Genomic DNA, 21831 nt, shown 5'->3' with positions numbered 1-21831 from the left:
CCTCTGGGCAGAAGTATTGGAAAAAATACCCCTCTGGGCATAAACCTGAGGGTGTACTTTGCAAGAGGAGCACGGGCTGAATTTTAGCTCCATATCTGCCCTTTGGCAAGGTGACCTTTTACAGGTTCAACCTGTCCAACCCTATGTAGAACCCTATATATATACCAGGGTTCTCCAAGTATTCTTATACCCTCTGAAATGTTCACCAAACATTTGCTACCAAACTTCTTTTTTTATTAAACATCTATGTTAGAATTGAAACTCATATAATTTGTTGACATGTTTATTCAGTATTTCTTGGATGCCGAATGCCTGGCTGTCAGCGATGGATTGGAATTGCGGTTGTGAGCAGGACAGCGGGTGTTCTTGTGGAATCTGTATTGCCGTGGGACATCAACTCAATTCATGTATTATTATTTAATGTCTACACAGCCTTTCATCATAGGTGAAATATATCTTTAAACTGCTTATTGAGGGAAAAAAGATTCTCAGATAGAAGTAAGTGATCCAGCTCTAATAACTGAGTTTTTGCAATCTAATTGAGAAGAAGAAGAAAAGTGAATGTAGAGTATAGATGTGAATGGGATATGATAAGGTTAAGGATTTTTTATTTTTATTTTTTAATTTTAATTTTAATTTTTTTTTAACTGGAGGCACTATAAATGAGTCAACCAAATACCAGGACAGGAGATTATAGGTTGATACTTACACTACCTGTTGGTCTTGGACAAGTCATATAACTGCTTTAAGCCTTGATTTTCTCATTTGTATAAACAGGATATTGTATAAGATATCATTAAGAATTTCTTTCATTCCAAGATTCCACAAGGGAGCATATTGCTGAAAGGAATATAATAAGCTGAGTAGGCTACCATTTTCTTTAGGATTTGGCTGGTTTCCCTTTGACATAAAACTTCCTCAGACCACAAGTATTCAATTTGAGGAAAAAAATGAGAGGTTTCTCTTCTTTAAAAATGTAGCTATATATGTTTTGATCATTACAAATCTAAAAGAGGAAAATAACTCGAGATGATACATTTCCTATAGAATTAATTGGCAATCAGTGTTAAGTAGAGAGAACAAAATTTTGTATTGCTGGTGGCCTGCGAGGTGTGGTCTTGTCTTTGTTCTCAGGACTGGTAATCTGTCAGAGAGTAGAAATGGTGGCATTAAGAGCATGTGTCCTGTTTGGATTCTGTTGAGTCAAATTTGAAGCAAGATGGTTCTGGATAGGTGGTGCTGGTCCTCAGGGCAGATGTTTCATGATTCTGTGTCATCCCCCACTGGGAGCCCCTAAAGGCTCCCTAACTTTTGTGCTGAGTTCACTACTTTAAGGATTTTGAGCCACCAAAGGTCTGAACATTTTCTGAACAATGATTACTATTCTTTTAGGGTTCTCCACTTTAAAATAATATTAGTCATAATATTAATCATAATAAATGTGTCTTACCTTCGAGCTTCATTGGGTTGAACAAAACAATATTTGTTCGAGCACCTGAATTAAGAAAATATAAATGTTAGAAAAAATAAAATGATTGTTGCATGCAACTATATCTCTTCTTATGTTATAAAAATCTCCTTTATTTTGAACACTTCAACTCACCTAGCCTTTTAAAAATAGATAATAACACTTTCAGAATCAGAAAGTAGGTAATAACATTTACAGAATTATGTTGCATTTAGTAACCTATAAAGACATCTATGCTGCTTTTAGTATAGAATCAACTAACTGTGTTTTTAAATCAAATAATTATAATTTCAATGCTCTCTCTCAAATTAAGACTTTATAGAAGACAATTATAATTCTTTAAAATATTAATGACTGTCCTTGTGATCTTATATCCTATTTTTTGCTGATGATATATGTAAATGTAAAAAAATATATAGTACGCACCTTCTTAAAACAATTTTTTAATAATATGATTCGTATTTAGGCAAAAAATTCATAAAATTATACAGCATGTTAGCTGTTTTAAATTGTTCTGTGAATGTATCAGAAAATAGCATATCTTATTGGTTAATGGAATTGTCTCTTGCTTGTTGGAATGACTGTATCAGCATATGGATTCCAACTTCAAGAAAAACACAGGTATTTAGAAGCACTGTAGTCAACTTAAAAAGATAGATTCTAGCCAGGAGCCATGGAAATGCATGATGAACCCATTAGTTTTGGAGCCTTTAGCCAGAAGACTCTAATATGGAGGTAAAGAGGGTAAACCAGAATCATACAGGCTGGGTTCAAGCCCTGCCTCTGCATTTACTTATTACTGAAGCTTGGTCAGCCTTTTTTTTTTTTTTAAGATTTTATTTATTTATTTATTTGACAGACACAGAGAGGGAACACAAACGGGGGTGGGGAATGAGAGAGGGAATACAAAGTGGGGGGTGGTGGGAAAGGGAGAAGCAGGCCTCCCACTGAGCAGGGAGACTGATGTGGGTCTTGAGCCAAAGGCAGACGCTTAAGGACTGAACCACCCAGGCATCCCTTGGTCAGCCTTTTAAAACTTCATTTGTCTCATTGGTAGCTGCAGATATTAGTAGTGATTACTTCACAGAAACTTCTGCTAATTAAATCAGAATATACTTATAAGTTGCTCAGCACACAATTCAAGTTCAGTATGTGTTCTACTCCATTCATCCCCAGTGGAGGATGATTTCACCACCAAGGGGACAAAAATTGGCTCATGGGATGAAACAAATCCTACACTTTTTATATATAAGGCATACACATATGTACAGTATATGTGTGATATGAAAATACCATGGGGAATGGAGGGACCATTAGGGAAAATGTCTTTACAAAGGCTCCTTAGGGAAGATAGAATGTAACAAAGGTGAGAAATATTGGCTAGCCCTTTTATTTTACTGAAGCTCAATTGCCAAGAAATTTACCCAATTCATATAAGTAATTGTAGATTATCAGCTTAATGGTTTTCTAAATAATTATATTTTGTCAGTTGGTTTTTCAAAATGATAGTTTGTAATTACTTAGAGACTGACTCCCCAACCTGGTAATTATTAAGATTTTTAAAAATGTAAATATTTCCTGTACACTCTGCTACCTACCCCCTTCCCAATGCTGACCCAGCGCTTCTGAATTGGGACTAGTGTGAAACCCCATTGATTTAGTCAGGTTAAAAGCTACTAATCTGTAATGTTGGCCTTGACACACTGAAGAGCTAGCCATGCAATGTAGGACTTGCAATGTCTGAATAGGCCCGGAGGAAGGAGCTTTCATCCAGCTTTGCAATGTAGTTTCGGGTTGTAGTTTTTGTTTAACTTCAGAAATGAATAAAGCAGTTTCTCATACAAAAGAATGAGCTATTCTGCATTTTAAAATTTATTATGCAGTGTCTCGTTCCTATCACCACTTAGGGACCTGGTGAATCCCATGAGCCTTCCTTTGAAGTTGAATTAACTTGTTCAGTCTAAAATGATTTGCACATTTAAAGTATCATATGCTAACAAGGATATCAGGAACAACGAGGCCTTCAGTATCCCTTCCTTTAAAAACAGGATGGTGTGCATATTTATTTTAGAGACAGTTCTGTCCTAGCTCTCTAAAATATGTACCACATGTCCCCTCCCCCCCTTTTTTTTCCTTTTTTTTTTTCTTTTGACTCTTAGAAAGAGCTTTAAGTTTTGTAGTTTGTGATGTTGTTTTTAGAGATTCGTGTTGCCTTGGGAATATGGATTTCCCCTTCTTCTTACCATTATTAAAAGTTTCCATTCAGCTGTTACCAGGTTGAAATGCCACCTTCCAAATCAGCACAGATGAAGTCTGGCTTGCTGGCTTCTGGTGGAATGATAGGGCAATCTTGTGACCAGGACTGAAGTCTGGGAGACCTAGCTCAGCTTTCTGTTGTCTTCCTCTTACCCTTCTTACCAGATCTTCCTGCTCCTTTCCCCCTCCTCTGAGACATCCTTATCTCAGACACTTTTTTCCCCCTTCTTTTTTTTTTTTTTTTAAATATCCTCTTCCTTTCAGTTTTGCCCAGGAGACTTAGGGATGTCTTGCTGTCACCTCTGCCCTTGCTCCTTTGCTGGGTTGGATATGGTTGATAAGAGAGAGGATTGTGCTAGGGATGCTGGCGGTACCCAGTTGAAGGTGAGCTGGGCACTCACTTGCACTTGTCACCTTTCCCTGGTTTCTAAATTGCCTTGAGGGTTTCTTTGGTCATCTTTTGCTCTTCAAGAAATCTTAAGGGTGCTGGGGTTTACTGATTATGAAATCACTGTAATTCCTTAGGAATGGCCCTAACCAAGTTTTATAATGAAAATAGTCATCATAAACTAATTTCACCCCTCCCTCAAACATTACTTTTCAGAATCACATTAAAAATACAAAATACAGAATACAAAAATAAAAAACAACAACAACCCAACAATTACCTTTCTTAGGGCTTGGACTTTACCATTGATCTATTTAAACTTCTTTTTTTTTCTATTTTTATCTCACTTTAAACATTTTTGGAAGTGGACAGAATGCTCACCTATTTATTTTCCTGATCAATTATTACTATTACAGAAGGGTTTTTTTCCTTTCTCTTCTTTTCTCTTTTTTTTTTTTTTTGAGATTTTATTTATTTACTCAATAGATAGAGATCACAAGTAGGCAGAGAGGCAGGCAGAGAGAGAGGAGGAAGCAGGCTCCCAGTGGAGCAGAGAGCCCAATACAGAGCTCGATCCCAGGACCCTGGGATCATGACCTGAGCGGAAGGCAGAGGCTTTAACCCACTGAGCCACCCAGGCACCCCCCTTTCTCTTCTTTTTTTTTAAAGATTTTATTCATTTGAGAGAGAGAGCAAGAGAAATCACAAACAGGTGGAGGGGCAGATGGAGAGGGAGAAGCAGACGCCCCGCTGAGCAGGGAACCTGACGTGGAGCTTGACTCCAGGACCCAGAGATCATGACCTGAGCCTAAGGCAGATGCTTAACTGACTAAGCCACCTAGGTGCCCCCATCAGGGTTTTTGTCTACCATTATTTTTCCTGAAAATACAAAATGATAGTGGAGCCTAGTATTAGAGATTAGGGGCTTTGAAGAACCCTGGACCTTTGTTTGTCAAATATTAGCTTTGTCATTTGGGACAGATAATTTGTCCTCCGTTATTTCGTCTATAGAGTGAACATGATAATATTTCCAAGTGATCATGATGAATGAGAAATTGCATGTAAGTCTTTAGCATAGTGCCTAGAGCCAAGTGGGTTGCTAGTATGTATTAGCTATTATTACTAACATTAATCTATAGAAAAGGCATTTGTGGTCATTCCCAGGAAAACTTGCTCTCATTCAGCTCTTGTCATTGTTTCTTTGGGGAAATGAACTGTAGTTTGCAACGTGCTGTGAGTAAGAAGAGTACTCCCGTGCTAAAGCCCTTGCAAAAGCTCTACTTCTGTGATGTTGCTTAGTTATGCCACTGACATCTTGGGAGGTAACTCTTCTCTTACCTGCCTCTCTGGCTTTTCACTTTTTCTCCTTGCCTGACCACTTCCCCATCTTGCATTGATCTCCTTTCTGTTTTTTTCTCATCAATAATGGTATTTTTAACTGTACAGTGTGAAAGATGCCATTTAGGTCAGCCTTTGTTTCTTCTACCCTCTCTGCACCCTACTTTTAGCTCTGAGCTAAAAGGCTGAGAAACAATCAGAAGGAAATTCTTAAAAAAGGGAACAGAGGTGAGAATATGTGATAATAGAAATATATGAATATTGGACCGAAGGCTGCTATATTGTGCAAGTGTGGGTTATTGATTCTGATTTCTTTCCAGAATTGTACAGGTACCTCATTTATTTTGCCTTCATTTGTATTCGGAATATTGTTTTCCATCTTTTACCTAGAGTGTTGTTTACCTAGAGTGTTGTTACTGTGTAGCACTAAGAAAATCACTAGGCATTTTCTGATTTGCTTTATGAGATGAATGAAATTTAGAAAACTCTTTGATATGTGGTTACATTTCTTGTAATTATTTCTAATTGCAGGAATTATTTTTAGGTATTAAATTCACAGTACATACACATGCGTCTTCTTGCCAAGTTGCATTGCACGGAACTTTGCCAAGAGAGTCACAATATGGCTAAAATTAAGCTTTATTAAGTATAATAGGATGAGATGTGATTTAATTCTTTAAGCTGCCTATAAGTGCTAGAAGACAGATTGCTTTTATTCTATCCACTAAGTTAGAAGAATGATCCATTATTTTGCAAATCCCAGTGGCAAAAGGCAATTGAAATAATACATGAAGCTTCTTGAAGGAAAATAGCTTTCTGGTTAAAACTGTAATATTATTTATCTTTCCCCTTCAACCGTTTGACTCCTTCAGTCTGTAGAAGAGGCCTATTTATTTTAGCGGTAAGGTGGATTGAATTTCTGCCAAGTCAGTATACTCCCTAAATGAATATGTCAGGGGCAATATTGTTTCTCAAAAATCATTTAGAAAGCAGCATTTTTACATAAGTAGGCTCTTTCATTAGTTTTGAATTAAATCTTATCAACTGCTGTTTCTGTTATGGTGGTTCTTGGAGAGCCCATGGAATGATGGGGTTCTAAGCTTTGAGTGAGAGTTCCCATTGGGGTTTACAGTGCCTGCATTTCATTTGGAAAGTTGAAATGAATATAACTTGGTTTTGGTCTAGCTTCTTTGAGAAGGTTGATGTCATTCTGGAAATCAAATATCTTATGTAAAATCAACTGAAGATGGAATGTATTGTCTGCAGGAGGACTTCGGTATCACGAAGATACAAAGCAGTGAGAGTCCATGTTTTTAAGAGTCCCCAAGAAGTAGTGATCACCTTTCTTCTTCTTCTTCTTCTTCTTTTTTTTTTTTTTTCATCTCTACGTCCTTGAAAATAGTAGGAAAAAAATCAGTATCTTGTGACTAATTCCTTGACTGTCTTCAAGAATCTTCTTTCTGTACCAAGGGAAAGGTGAGCTCCGTTATGCCAGGGCAGAATTATCTCAAACACTTCCTGAATTTTCAAAGACTGACTTGATTTTTCATCCAATAATAGATATATTAAAAGACAAGAAAGCATCATTAGCTTCTGTGATCGCTCTTTTTACTTTAAGCAAATATAACTCACTTTTTAAATTACAGCAGGAGTATCAGATTATTAATTATGATTAATTAAATATTATTATGCAGTTTCAGTCTAATTTCTTCTTGAGGCATTAAGAGGCATTGAAATTTAGATCTTACAAAATGGTCATCAGTGGGGTGGGGTATAATATATTTGTATTGAACTTTTGCCAATTTATTCCTGTGTTAATTCAAATTAGTTCAGATTAGAGCTTGATTTAGTCTCAAAAAATAATATGTGAAGGCCCTCATTTTTCTTTACAATGGCAGTCACATGCTAACATCACAACAGACATTTTTCTTCTTAATTATAAATCATTTTGATTTGTAATTGTGTGTGATTTGTAATTGATTTGTGTGCTCATCTGAAATCACTTTGTCATTAAGGAAAATCATGAAAATTGTACATTTCTAGAATAAGAGCAGTTTTGTGTGTGTTTATTTTTTAACATTAAACATATCACCTACCCAGCCTATTTTTCCTTTCATTAATTAGCATTCTGTTTGTGGAGTAATACGTTATTTAAGACAACTTTGCAATTATTAGTAGTAGACTTTCACATTTCTTGTAAGGCAGGTCAATGTAATAATTTCTTATTGCAAATGAAAAATGCTAGGTTAGGCACCAGAATATCCAAAGTATTAATGACTATTGCGTATGTAAAATCACTTATAATATTGTAATATATTTTCTAGCACTTGGAAAACTACTGCTATGTAGCAATCTCAGTTTCCGAGTTGAAAGTTATTTTGTCTCTTTAACACTTTGTGGCCATGAGAAGTCTCTGTAGGGACTGACTTTGCTGCCTGCAAAACCTAAATAGACTGTAGACCCTTGGGTAGTTGCTTAGCTGGTCAGCACAGGAATGGCAAAGGGTTTAAGGTGATGTAGTCTAAAAGGCATCAAGGTGGGGTGCTTGGATGGCCTGGTTGGTTAGGAATCTGACTCTTGGTTTCAGCTCAGGTCATGATCTTGGGGTCATGAGATTGAGCCCCACATGGGGCTCCATGATCTACAGGGAGTCTACTTTTCTCCCTTTCCCTTTGCTGCTCCCCCTGCACTCTTTCTCTCTCTCTCTCTCAAATAAATAAATAAATAAATATATATATATATTTTTAAAGCATCTGGTACAAGAAGAGACAAGCACAGACCTGCACTGATTAGAGCAGGGATTGATTGCATCAGAGATGACAGAGTTGGTAAATAGAAATAAAGTTGTTTCAGTCAGTATAACCAGAGAAAGTGTTTCAGATGAGTAGAAAAACAGCAATTCTTTCTACAGACATCATGGCTGGAGTTTGGCCAAGTAAACTACACAAACCATCCAAATCCAGGTGGTCTGTGTTGCCCCCACATCCTACCCACCTCCCAAGGTAATTATATTACAATGTGAGTTGCCACAAATCAGAGAAGTAGTCTTTTGAAGTGGAGCAAACTTTGGTCTCACTACCTCCTGCTTGGTGGGGGAGGTCTGCACGAGTATTTGGAGGAGTTTTAAAGTAATAATGAGGTAGGGGAAGAATTGGGGTCTTATGTGAAAGGTTATAGTGAGCTTGCAGCATTCATAGATGTCTTGGGTTTGTTGTGTCACTGACTGCCTCCACTCTGGTTACTATGATTCATCAGCAAAGTATCCTCAGTGCAAACCACCTTAGGTGTCCTTTCTGGTGACTTCTTTCCATGGAAGGAAAGCCAACAGGGACAGGTAGAGGTGAGTCAGCCATCTGGGACAAGGTTCAGGTCTTGCTCTGCCCTGGACTTGCTGTGTGAATTCATAGAAACTATCCAGTGTATTTGGAGCTCAGTTTTTCAGTAAAATTGACGAATTAAACCAAATTAGCTTTAAAGTCCCTTCTAGCTCTAAACAGTCAATAGGCATAGAGATATTCTGTGTTTGCTGTTCTTGGGGAGAAAACTACCTAAGTGGTCTGAAGCTAGTAAGTGCCTTGTGACTTACTTATGATTTATTTCTAGAACAAATGTAGCCCAGAGGGTCTGAGATAGAGATAGGTTGACCCAAGAACATTGATTCAATGCCTAAATGAAGCATCTTAGACATGTCGCCTGGGACTGAAGAATTTATCTATGTGGATTAAGATCTACTGTCTGTCAAAGCACTAGGTGCTAAAGAGGCATGAGTGCTCTGACAAATGGCCTCACTCCCACCCTTGGGCTTCCTAATTATACCACTTATAGTCTCCAGAGAACCCCGCTCCCCCCAGCTCCTCTCTTGCACACCATGTCTCTCCTGACTTCCAAATCTTAGAAGTACAGTTATCCCTAATATCTAACAGTTAACTGATTGACAGTTCAGTATTTATCAAAGGGGACTTTGGGGGACTTAACCCCCTACTTCCCAGTCACTCTTATAGCTCTTGAAAAATAAGCCAGATAAACATAATGGTCTGTAAAACATTGTCCTTAATGCAGGACATGTTCCCAGTCTCTTTCCAACTGCACGGCCGATTTAAAGACAGACATTCCGGAGCTTCTGATGAGATTAGTGAAGGCCTGCTGTGGCCTTGGTACTGCACTGGTAGACTAATTAGTCTCAATGGCATAGCTCAACATCAAGTACAAAAGTTATAGCAACAAGTGTCTGCTGGGTCTTGGAGCTGAGAGGTTTGGGATATCTTCTCAGCATTGATCATCAGACCTCCAACATCTGTCTGGTGTTGCAGTAAGACAGCTACGACAAAGGAAAGGAGAAGCAGCAGTAACAGTTTTCCAGTCTTCTTGTTGGGGCTCACTCATGAATTCATGTATACTTAGTATCAGCTCACACGGGAATATGGGTCCCATGGGGACTGGGACCTTGTCTGTTTTATTCACTGCTCTGACTTCAGCACCTAACACAGTGCTGATACGTGGTAGATACTTACCACTGTAGGCTGAATGACCTATAATAAGACCACATAATATATAGTGGTTAAGAGCATCTGGAGCCATGCTGCCTGGGTCCCAATCTCAACTCTGCTCCTGACTAATTAAGAATGTGAGCAAGCGAGTAACCATTTCTGTGTTGCAGAACACCCATTTTAAACTTGAGATGGTAATGACATATATCTCATAACATATATCTCAAAGTTATGGAGGTTAAAGGGATTGATGTGTAACCAGTGCTGGGAATGCACTAAAAATGTTTATTAAATAAGTAGATTAATTAGTTTGCATGCCCTATTTCCTTTTCCCTCACTACTTAGTTTTTTTGGGGGAAAACTAACATTAGAGTTTGTGAGAACACATGCTGACAAATATGGGCCCAGACCCAAAGGCATTTCTGTCTTAAGACCTCTGGCTATAGAGCTTTCAATTCCTGTGACACTCTGAAGCATCACTTTCCTCCATCAGTTTTGTTTAATGTTCTGCTTGACTTACCCTTCTTGATCGAGAACTCCTTGAAAGCAGACACCATCCAAGAAGGTCTGATTTAAAGTAGGAACTAATGGTTTTGGAATGAATGCATAATGTATTCCATGAATAGCAGTCTTGTGTGTCTTCTCTTGCTCACTCCTAGGGGAGGAATCACAGACCCCTCCCCCAACTCACAGGTGGTGGTTGTGGGAGTGGGGATGGGTGACCTTCTTCTTCTCTTTTTGTTTTCATCTTACTAAAGTATATCCCAGGTTCTTCTTTATCCACAGTCCACCAATGTCATATGTACATCCCAGTCCCAGTCACTCCAAACCCCCATCTCACTGTCATTCTGGCCAACACAGTCTCTGTTTGATCACCACCTCTCCTCAGCCTCCCCAGGTAACCCCTCAATTGCCCCCAGTATCTGTTCTCTCTTCTTGTCCCTGCCTCCTCCACATGGCTTGTGATCTTTGACATTTACATTGACCATCTTGTTTGCCCCGTCTCTTATTTTAAATCAGGTCAAATCCTATTAGTTAAATATATAAGAATTAGTTGCAAATAAACAATTCATTGCAAATAAAACATTATTTTTCATGGACTTTTGTTTTTCCCATTCACCCTCATAAGCACCTCAAGCTGCCCCATTGTTCATTAGGAATACTTCTTCCCCCATGGGTTACAACTTCTTTGAAAACAGTATTTTTTTTTTTTTTTTTTTTTGCTCTTGTTTTCATTTATGTTCAAAGTTCTGCTGGCCAGAACTGTGATTTACTGCCATCTTTACCGGATTTAACTGACATCCATGTAAAGAGTCAAGAAGCAAAGTAGATGGTGTGATTCACCACCATCCTGTAACACTCATCTTTGTCTTTGAAGCACTTCTCATCTGCTTAACGGGGTGGACATGACATATGGGAAATATTTAGACAATAGTACAAGCCAGTTCAGTAGATAAAACCATCTGAACTTAAACCATTTGCTCACAAGCTCTGAATTGCTCTAAAACCACTTTAGTGTAGGCTCACTCGGCACCAACATAGTTACGCATTTGGCTCTTCTTTTATTGTGTCATTTCTGTCTTAACTCCTATCCTGTTATAATAATGAGAATCAGCATCTCATCTTCTCCTTCATCTGCGTATTTTCATGGCACCCAGAGTAGACCTGCATGGAGGAGGCAGTTGGTGAGGGCCACTTGTGGCCAGGTGATCACTGCATCCTGAATGACCCAGTTCTGGGCGCCCTCTGGGTGCAGGTACACCAGGAAGGGCTGGCAGTCTCCTAGGTTGGCATCTCCCCTTGAATTCTCAGACATTCCTTGGGCTTCTAGAAAGCCTCACTAATGAAACTGACTTCAAGGCGCTAATTCTGCAGTCACACATCCCGATTTTTCTTCTTTTCTAAGAACCATTTTTCTTCTGTGTCTTTGAGCGCTCCACCCCTCAGGGGAGTAACAGCAGTAGATTGGTTATGCTAAACATCCCACCTCAGGGGTTTGATTTTGATTTTTTCGCAGCAACCTAGTCATTTATATAGTCAAGATAGACTCATCTTGAAACTTCACAAAGCCATTTAATTTTTTAAAATCATAACTCTGGATAATTTGTATCTGTATTTTCAGTCCTCTCTTGAATTCCCAGGGAACACTCTGTGAGGCAGGAAACTCAAGTGCATGCCCTTTGTTACTGTCATTTTTTTTTTTTAACCTTTTCTCACCCAAAATGCTAATAGTGCAGAGATAAACAACAAGTCTTAGAGCGTGTTTATGTTTTGTTTGTATATACTCTTTAACCAGAAAGCTGATGTGGGAAAGGCAGGCACATAAATAAAGACATTAATAATTCTAGGGGTTTTCAGAAAATGTGCCATAGACCAATATTTTATTTTTTTCTGTCCTTTAGTCTCTAGACCTGTGAAAAAGACTTCATGCTTGGGACCTGCCCCTTCAGCCTCTCAGCTCTGCAGTCTCCCTTGCTCTACAGACTGTGTTGTATCTTCCTGGTCAGCTTGGGGCCTGTGCGTCCATGAAAGCTGCCGCGATCCTCAGGGGAGAAAAGGTGAGTGTCTTGTTTGTGTCTGCTTCATTTACTTCCAGTGTACACACAGTTATTCTGGTAGCTAAGTAGCCGATTAAGCCGGCTGAAGACAGTATTTGTTTGTAAAACATAGATAACCAATTCAAGCATGAAAGCATTCTGTTATTAGGGAGGCCGCTGGGGACATGTGCACGGAGCAAGAATCTGACCGTGATTGACCTTCCAGTTAGGCTCATAGCTGGTGAAGTGACTATTACTCAGATATGGTAGAACAGTATTTTATATGTGTAGTGGTTATACTGAGGAGATTAGACGTGATTTCTGTAATCGCATCAGGAAACAACTATTTTGCCTGTCTATTTTATGTTCAGATCTCCACATGCTGAATTTGATGTTCTATTTCAGATTTTTACGAGGGGCATTTATGTGTTGTTTATTTTTTGATGTCCTTGGGCTTAAAGTGGAGTCTTCAAACTTTATATGCTTGTTTAATTTTGTAGGCCTCTGTAGTCTTGTTTCCTTTCGTTTGCTCTTATATACACATATTCGTATTCAAAAGTTCACTTTTGGTGACTCCTTTCTTTCATTGACCCTTCGGTTTGTATTGATACTATGTTCCCTCGAGTAGCAATGCTAAAAAGAAATATTTCTTTTTCTAAGAGAAATGAGCTCCAAGGACATTCTAGAAATTAGGCAGTGTTTGCTGAGCACTAACCCTAGCTATCACATGAAAAGAAAGGACACATGGCCAAGGGCTTGATGCTACAAAGCTGGTGCTTTCAGCTTAATCCTGTGTCCATTTGGAAACCCACGGTTTAGCAATGCCCAGATTGCTCACGTCCAAGTTCACACACCCATGCTCTGAGCTTTTCTCTTTATTCTCACTTTTCATTCTAAGACAGAAGAGGATGTGTGTTGACTCTAGGTTGAGGAGGAAGAAGCTAATTTTAACTCTTTTATTAAATAATAGAAAACTGGATCTCAGTGGAACCTGGAGGTGTGCAGTGGAGAAGCCTGTGCTACTTTTTATTTAGACTTGTAGCTAGAATGTTCTCCAAGCCTCTTCAGTTTAAGAATTATTTTATTAAAGGGGTGCCTGGGTTTAGCCTCTGCCTTCAGCTCAGGTCATGGTCTCAGGGTCCTGGGATTGAGCCCTGCATCGGGCTCTCTGCACAACAGGGAGCCTGCTTCCCCCTCTTCTCTCTCTGCCTACCTTTGTGCCTACTTGTGATCTCTGTCAAATAAATAAATAAAATCTTTTTTAAAAAGTTTATAAGAACTATTTTATTAAAAATAATTTCCCGGGGCGCCTGGGTGGCTCAGTGGGTTAAGCCTCTGCCTTCGGCTCAGGTCATGATCCCAGGGTCCTGGGATCGAGCCCCGAATCGGGCTCTCTGCTCAGCAGGGATCCTGCCTCCACCTCTCTCTCTGCCTGCCTCTCTGCCTACTTGTGATCTCTGTCTGTCCAATAAATAAATAAAATCTAAAAAATAAATAAATAAATAAATAAAAATAAAAATAATTTCCCATTTATGCTAACACCCACCAGTTGTTGTCTTGTGGTCTACGTGTGTATAATTAGACTTTGTAAGTCTCCTATATTTGCATTTGAGACTCCCCCCGGGTGACTTACATGTTATTAGAAGCAACCCTCCTACATTCACCCTGGGCCAGTCCATTTAGATTGTTGTCCAGAAAATCATGGATGATCGGACTCAGGCTCCCACAGCTACTTTGGCCATGTCTGTAGATTACAAAGGCAACTCTGCTGTGCTGAGTGCTGCCTTTATTTGCTTTCAAAGTTGTAGAATCCAACCAAGGCAAGTGGGCCTCATATTATTTTATAACTTTTTGTTTTAAGTGACAGAAACCCAATTCAAACTGGCTTAAGCCAAAAGAAGGAAATTTAGTAGCTTATGTGGCTAAAAACAAAAAGGAAGGTAGGACTGCAGCCAAAAATATCAAGAGGTGAACAGTATCACTCTTTCATTCTTTCTTTTTCTCCTTATAGACTTCTGTTTCTACAGTCTTCCATTCTTTTCTCTTCCCATTTAAAGTCTTCTATTTCCCCATCTCTTAGTTCTACTTTTCTCTATATTAGGTTCAGTTTAAGGCAGGACTTCTCCATGGAGAAGAGAACAGCATTGATTTTCCTTCCTTCTTTCCTTCCTTCTGTCTTTCTGTCCTCTGTTGCACTTTTATTATGTATTCTTGTTGGTAGATTTAGTTTTAGTTAACAATGCCTTTTAGTGATTATTCATGCCCTTGGGTGATGGATAACAAGGCAACAAAAAATTTCTGTAACTCTTTGAAACACTCTGATTTAAAATATCTACTTTTTAAAGTTTGTTAATAAAAAGTCCAGTATAGGACGTTCTGAATCACTTCAGTGATATAATTATTTTCTGCTTCTTTGGAGGCAGTATATTTTAGCATTATTTTATCCAATTGACTTTTGATTTAAAACAAAACAAAACAAAACAAAAAATCAGGCCCCCCATCTCATCCTAATAATCCAATCTCAAGTACATAGAATTCCATTTGGGATTTCAGTAAGGTAGATTGTAAAAAGTCTTTCAATTTCATCTAAACTTCCAGCATGGCTTGGGAAGAATTGGAAATTGGAGAATGAATCTAAGAGATTTTCTGTTTTCTTGATCTTTAGATCCATTCTTTCCATACTTTAGGTCTCTAGATTTAATTATGTCATAAAATTGAGATGTACATTTTATGTGGAGGAATTTTTTTCTCTAAAACATGGTAATAAAAACAATATAGTATATTATAAAGGATGACATATTATTTTTATGATTGATCAATTAATTTTGTTCAGCTTTATTGAAATATAATGGACCTATAATATTGGGTAATTTTAAGGTATGTGATATACTGATTTTATATACATGTATATGGCAAAATGATTGCCACATAAGGTTATTAATACATCTATCCATTTTCACATAGTTACCTTTTTCCTGTGGTAAGAACTTTAAGATCTACTCTTTGTATCCCCATGTTTGTTGCAGTGTTATCCACCATACTAAAGATATGGAAATAACCTAATGACTACTGAGGCATAAATGGATAAAGGAAATTATGCTATATAAACGCTTGTGCGTATGCACGAGCACATGCAGCCACAGATGCATCCACTCACTCATATATATATATATATATATATATATATATATATATATAGTGATATTATTTAGCCATAAAAAAGAAGGAAGCCCTGCCATTGTGACAACATGGATGAAACTTTAGGACATTATACAAAGTGAAATAAGTCAGAGAAAGACAAATATTATATGATCTCACGTATATGTAGTAGATTCTAAAAAACCTGAAATTATAGTAACACAGGGTAGAGTGGTGGTTATAGGGGCTGGGTGGAGGGGAATATGGGGAAATGTTGATCACAGGATACAAACATTCAGTTATAAGGTTAGTAAGTTCCGAGGATCCAGTGTGCAGCATGATAAGTATCATCAACAATACTGTATTATATACTTGAAAGTTGCTAGGAGAGTAAATCTTTAACATTCTCAACACAAAAAGAAAAAGAGGTAATTTTGATTCTAGATCATAGATAAAGTAGAAAGAAATGTCTTCCTTAATGCTTCCAAGAGGAGTCCTGGAACTGAATCTCATTGGCTGGTTTGTGTCATGTAATAACTTTGACCCAGTCACTCTGATTGGCCAAGTCCTAGGCATGTGCCCACCACTGGAGGGACAAAGTTGGCCAAGCCTCACCACTGAGAGTCAGGAAGGGGTGGCTCTCTCAAGAAAATATGAGTTGCTGATACTATAAGATGCTAGAAGTAATCCTGAGGTTAAACTTAATAGATGTTTATTAAGTACTTTGTCCCCTTTGTTCTGGGCCGTAGAATCTCTACAGCAATCCAGAGAATGCTTTCTTCCTCATTCTGTCTTGTAATTTTTGTTACTTGAGCAAATTTTCTCAAAACCCTTTGTGAAAAGTGCTCTTTCAACTTTTCTTCCTTTAACATGTACTTTTCCTTTAACATGTAACATTGAACCAGTCTGTGGAACTCCACTGGGAAACGTACAACATTCAGACCCCTCTGTTTGCCCCCTTTGCCCAGGATGCTTCCATGCCAAACTTTTTCTTAGCCCCTATTCCTCTACTGTGTGGGTCAACTCTTGCAGATTCACTCTGGTCCATCCATTTATTAGACATCACCTACTGTGGGGTGAATTGTGTCCTTCAAAAAAAAAAAGGAAATCTTCATTCCTAACACCTTGTGTATGTGAATATGACCTTATTTGGAAATAGAGCTATTGCATATAGACTCAAGTTAAGATGACGCCATACTGGATTAGGATAGGCCCTATTCTAATGACTGATACAGAAAGAGGGAAATTTGAACACATAGATACTCAGAGAAGAATGCTATGTGGAGGCAGACATTAGAGTGATATGTGTATAAGCCAAGGAATGCTAAGGATTGCCAGCGACCACCAGAAGCTAGGGAGAGACATGGGAGAAGTCTTTCCCTGGAACATTCAGAGGGAATATGGCTCTACTGACACTTCGTTGGGCTTCTAGCCTCCAGAACTGTGAGACAAAAAATTTCTGTTCTTTTACATCACCCAGTGTGTTATTTTCTTTGGCAGCCCTAAGATACTAATATACTGCCCAACTTTGTATCAGCATTTAGGCTCAGCAAGGATGTGACATTTCATAATATTTCAAAATTAAAGTGTAGAGAAGTGAACCCATTTGTCCTAAATCCCACAGCGATTTAATAATGGCCCAGCCAGAGCCAAGAACCTGGGTTCCTGTCTCCCTAGTCTAGTGTTCCTTTAAACACTGGGCTTCCTTAGTGATTCCCTCCATAGCCTAAGGAAACTTGGATCAAGGCAGAAATCCACTGCTAAGCTTAGCCGAGAAGTGCTCTACCCACATGCTCCCCATTGGCCAGTGAGACCCATTAGTCTTGAGAGCCAATAACTGAGCCACTGTAGGAGATAAGGCTTGCAGCATTGGATTTATCTTAGCTCCAGCGTGTCACCTTTGAGACGAGAGGGAAAGTAGACTGCAGTTGTGTGAGAAAGGAAAGGTGTTCCAAGAATAGCTTGAGAATAGCAGATAATTGGAATGTGTGTTTTTTGCCTCAATTAGTTTTTCCAAGGGTGGTTCAGCCTTTGGAGCTCAAGGAAAGGGTGGAGACAATAGAACCTCTCACCTGAAGGTCATAGCGTCTCCTCAGCCACCTGAAGAGTGTAGGGTCATGTTGGGATTGATGAGAACCAGTCTCTGGTCTATAGGGCCCATACTTAGGCTAAATGACCTGCCCTAGGCACTAAGTAATCGCAGACAGAAGAGCCTGTATACAGCAATGATTATTATTCAGGTCTGGGAGTTTGGCATTTTATAAATGCTTCCCTAGAGCAGACACAATTTTGATTTTTAACATCTTGCTAAAATCTGCCAGGACCACCTGCTACTAATCCCTCCTGGGAAAGATAAAGAATGGAATTTCCCCTCTAGGGAAATGATTCTGTGCCTACAAGGAGTCCAAGCATGTTACAATGATGGTAAGCAATCTTCTTGTTATTTCTACTGACTTGTGAGCGAGAGGTCTGGGATCTTCTCAATCTCAGTCTGTCCCATGGTCCTATCATGGGGTCTGCCAGAGTCACTGACTGGCACAAACTAAAGGTAATTCAGAATTCCACAGAGTCCAGAACACACAAGCTAATGCATTAAACATCACAAAACTCTGGGATGTAAACTGGACTGTTTAGCTTCACATTTGAATTCCCTACTCAAAGAAATGCAGTGAACCTGTAGCAAAAATCTAGGATGGATAGATATATACACACACATACACATTCTTTGTTATTTTATACTCTATTATATATTTTAGAGGATTTGAGGGAAATACCAGCAAATAATAACAAGAAAATGAATGTGTAAAATGGGAGATAATTACTTCTTTTCCTTCGCTAGTCTTTTCCCCACTGTGTTATTGCTTTGGTATGTTCCTTTTGTTTCCTTTTTGTTTAAAAAAAAATAGTAGAAAAGACTGGAAAAGCAGTTAATGTTGTATTACCTTACAGAAGAAATTAGTTATCCTAGAGATGATCTTAATTTGGCTGTTTTTCTAAGGCAGGCACCCTTCAGTCGGGAATCCTGTAAGCTTTGTGGCTGTCAGCCATTCAGAGTATATTAACAAATCAGCCATGGTCCCTAGCCTTCACACTTTCCACCAGGTTTGTGATAGGCAGACAAGAGGAATAGTACTCAGCAGGTTGGTACTTGTCAAGTGAATCTAGTATGCCTTTCAGAGGAATTTAAATTGGATCAGGTTTTATCATTCATTGCTTTACCTTTGATACACTCCCAGGGAGTTATAATTAGAGGTATATGAAAGAGAAATAACCTGAAAAAATTGCTGATGGGTGAACTCTATACATAGGTATAATACATTTTTAAAACAAATTCTAATACAGAGACATACATTTATATGACATCCTTGTCCCTTTCAGACATATTCCAAGAAAGACATCCTTGTCCACAGAAGTTGTTTTAAATAACAATTTGATGGACGCTTCCTGATACAGTGTCACAATAGGTAACTGCTTATGTGGTAGGACTTCAGGGGTTCCTTAATGTCCCCAATATGATATTACCCCCAGCCATATATCCAAAGTTTTAAGATCCCCATAGAAAAAGACATCTTGAAACTGAGAATCCATGACTATCTTTACAAAGCCAGTCTTATGCTCTGAAACAAATCAATTTAGATAACACACCAAAGCAGGGAAATACTGCATGTTTTAGATCTTATATAACAACAATGGGGGAAATTTTCCATTTTTCATCCTTGCCTGCTACATAGATTCACTCATAATGAGAAGTCTATAAAATTATTTTTGCTTTGTTACAGAAAATATGTATGCTAAGAGATAGTTTTTTCTATTCCCTTTTTTTTTTCTATGTCTGTGTTAGGAGTGGGATGGTAGGGAGCGGGGGCTTCATGCCTACTTCTCATTCTAAGTATTGAGAGTTCTCATAATCACAATTGCCCTGTCATTGCTTTTCTTATTTTCTGTATTCACAGGTGGAGGCGAACTAATAATGATACTGTAAAATGCTAAACTTGTGGGAAGGGTGGTTGATTTCTAAAGAGTTGGAGTCAATGTGCTCAGGGTCTTTGGTTTAAAGTTGTTACCCCATGTCCAAGGCTGTCAGAGATGAGGAGCAAATAGATACCTAAGATGGCATAAGCTTCTGTCATCCTTGGTCAACGTGCTAGCTGCTGCTTCAAGCTTGTTCCGGTGGTGGTAGTGTGGAGACAGTATTGGCCATGAAGAGCTTCACAGAAGCTTATGTGGACACTTTCGGGCCATTTGCACCTGAAGATGTACAGACATCAGACCTATACTTACCTCCCATGTCTCCTTGAATTTTCCCTTGGCTTCATTTAAAAAAAAAAAACAACTTTGGCTCATCTACTGTTATTTGCGTTTCTTCCCTTTTTCCTCTCCAACCCACAATTCACTCTATTCTAGAATTCAATAGAATATATAGTAAGCCAGTAGAATATATACTAAATTTTGGGATCATAAAAGAAAAAAAAAAAAAGCCCTGCAAATACCAGTTTCATTAAAAGTGGATTGAATCTGTAGTCATTAAATGATTATTAAAACTCCTTCTTGCTGCTTCATGCCTTAAATTGCACTATCTAATCTGTCCACTTTCATTTGAAGGAAATGGTGCATAGTCCCTGCAGATACACTACGTGAGTCAGGCTAGAACACATCACACACAAGAGCTGACTGGAATTCTTTCTTATGAAGAGGTGATATCTGAAAAAGTCCTCCACTGAATTTCACACATATCCATTTAATCAATAATGTGCCTCGGGAGCAGTAATGATGTCTCGTCTGATCTTAGTTTTCACATGCATAAAATGAGAATAGCAACCTACAAAATAGTTTTGCAAGATTTATTAATTTGGGTTAATATAAGTAAAGTGGCTGGCACCATCTTGGGAAAGGGTAGATGTTTAATTAATGCATGTGCCTTTTCCCCTTGTTGGACTATATGCTCTGTGAAGAATAGATTTATGTCTTCTGTTCCTCCTGTGGCTTCCCACAGTACATTACAGGGATCTACATATGGCAGTTAATGTTTACTGAATGATACGATCTGATTAATATGGAACTCGGTAAGTGAAGGTAAGTGGTTGGCTGGCCCCAGCCACTGTGGACTTGGCAGTCGTGTATCTTTCAGAACAGAAGCACCCGGGGGAAGCCTGATGTCAATTGCAGGCATGAACATGGATGTGTGATTAAAGTTAAGCACTAACAAGAGACTCCAAGGTTTTTCTTTTATGCTGAACTTGTGCTGTGATTTGATCCTAGTTACAGTCAGGACAAGGGCAGCACAAATGAAAGACTAGAAGAATTTATTGACTAAAGAGATGTAGTCTGTAGATTTATGGTGAGATGGATGCAACTTGATTTATAGAGGGAAACTGCATATACACCTCAATGACATGAAGCTCTAGGTACCAGGACACCCGGATCCTCAGTAAAGAAGACTAAGTTTCTGAGACAGTTGTCAAACCTTATCAGTCATGGAGACCCGTGCTATGTGTTGCTCAAACAGATAAACTAAACAAGGACAAACATAAGACTGGCAGTAAGCAACATATGGACATTACATTAAGAATAGAGGTCATCCAAGTTGCATGGCAGTGAGCCCTTGGAGCTCATTGTAGTCTGATGGCCCTTGAGTGCAGTTGGAAACCTTTATGTTTCCTTTGTCTCTTCCTTCTCCCAGGAGGGGAGCTGAACACTTCTACAGATTTTGTTGTAACTAATTGATGATACAGACTTGTAGGTATGAAGTATGGCAGAAGTCATCTATTGTCTTAATCGTCCCTGACCTTAATATTTGCAATGCCGTGATCCGTGCATGTAATCTCTGGTTGGCTGAATGATGCCTTCCCCCATGTGGCTGATCATCAATGTAAGAATCGAAGAATCTTTTAAAAGGAGCTCAGGGGCACCTGGGTGGCTCAGTCGGTTAGGTGTCCCACTCTGGATTTTGGCTCAGGTCATCATCTCAGGGTTGTGAGATTGAGCCCCCTTTCTGGCTCTGTGCTGGGTGTGGAGCCTGCCAAAGATTCTCTCTCTCCCTCTAGTCCTCCCCCTATTTTCTCCCTCTTTCTTTCTTCCTTTCTTAAAAGAATGAGAGAGAGAGTGTGTGTGTATGTGTGTTCATAGGTTAACCCTGGACCAAAAAACCCAAAAAAAGCACTTGAGACTATCCGAAATTCTTGTCCAGCCCTATAATATTCTGAAGAAGCTCGGCTCCCT

At 38.8% G+C, this 21831-nt stretch overlaps 1 protein-coding gene across 1 annotated transcript in view; it reads left to right on the top strand.

The window, feature by feature from the left end:
• Positions 1–21831, top strand: part of THSD7B (thrombospondin type 1 domain containing 7B) — a 742649-nt gene that overhangs the window by 251990 nt on the left and 468828 nt on the right. The window contains exon 5 of the mRNA XM_047722487.1: positions 12340–12495. Coding sequence (XP_047578443.1) covers positions 12340–12495 — 156 coding nt within the window. The remainder of the gene's footprint in view (positions 1–12339; positions 12496–21831) is intronic.

Source organism: Lutra lutra, chromosome 3 (genome assembly GCF_902655055.1).
Source record: "Lutra lutra chromosome 3, mLutLut1.2, whole genome shotgun sequence".
Classification (NCBI taxonomy): domain Eukaryota; kingdom Metazoa; phylum Chordata; class Mammalia; order Carnivora; family Mustelidae; genus Lutra; species Lutra lutra.
This window is presented reverse-complemented; position numbering and strand designations above follow the sequence as displayed.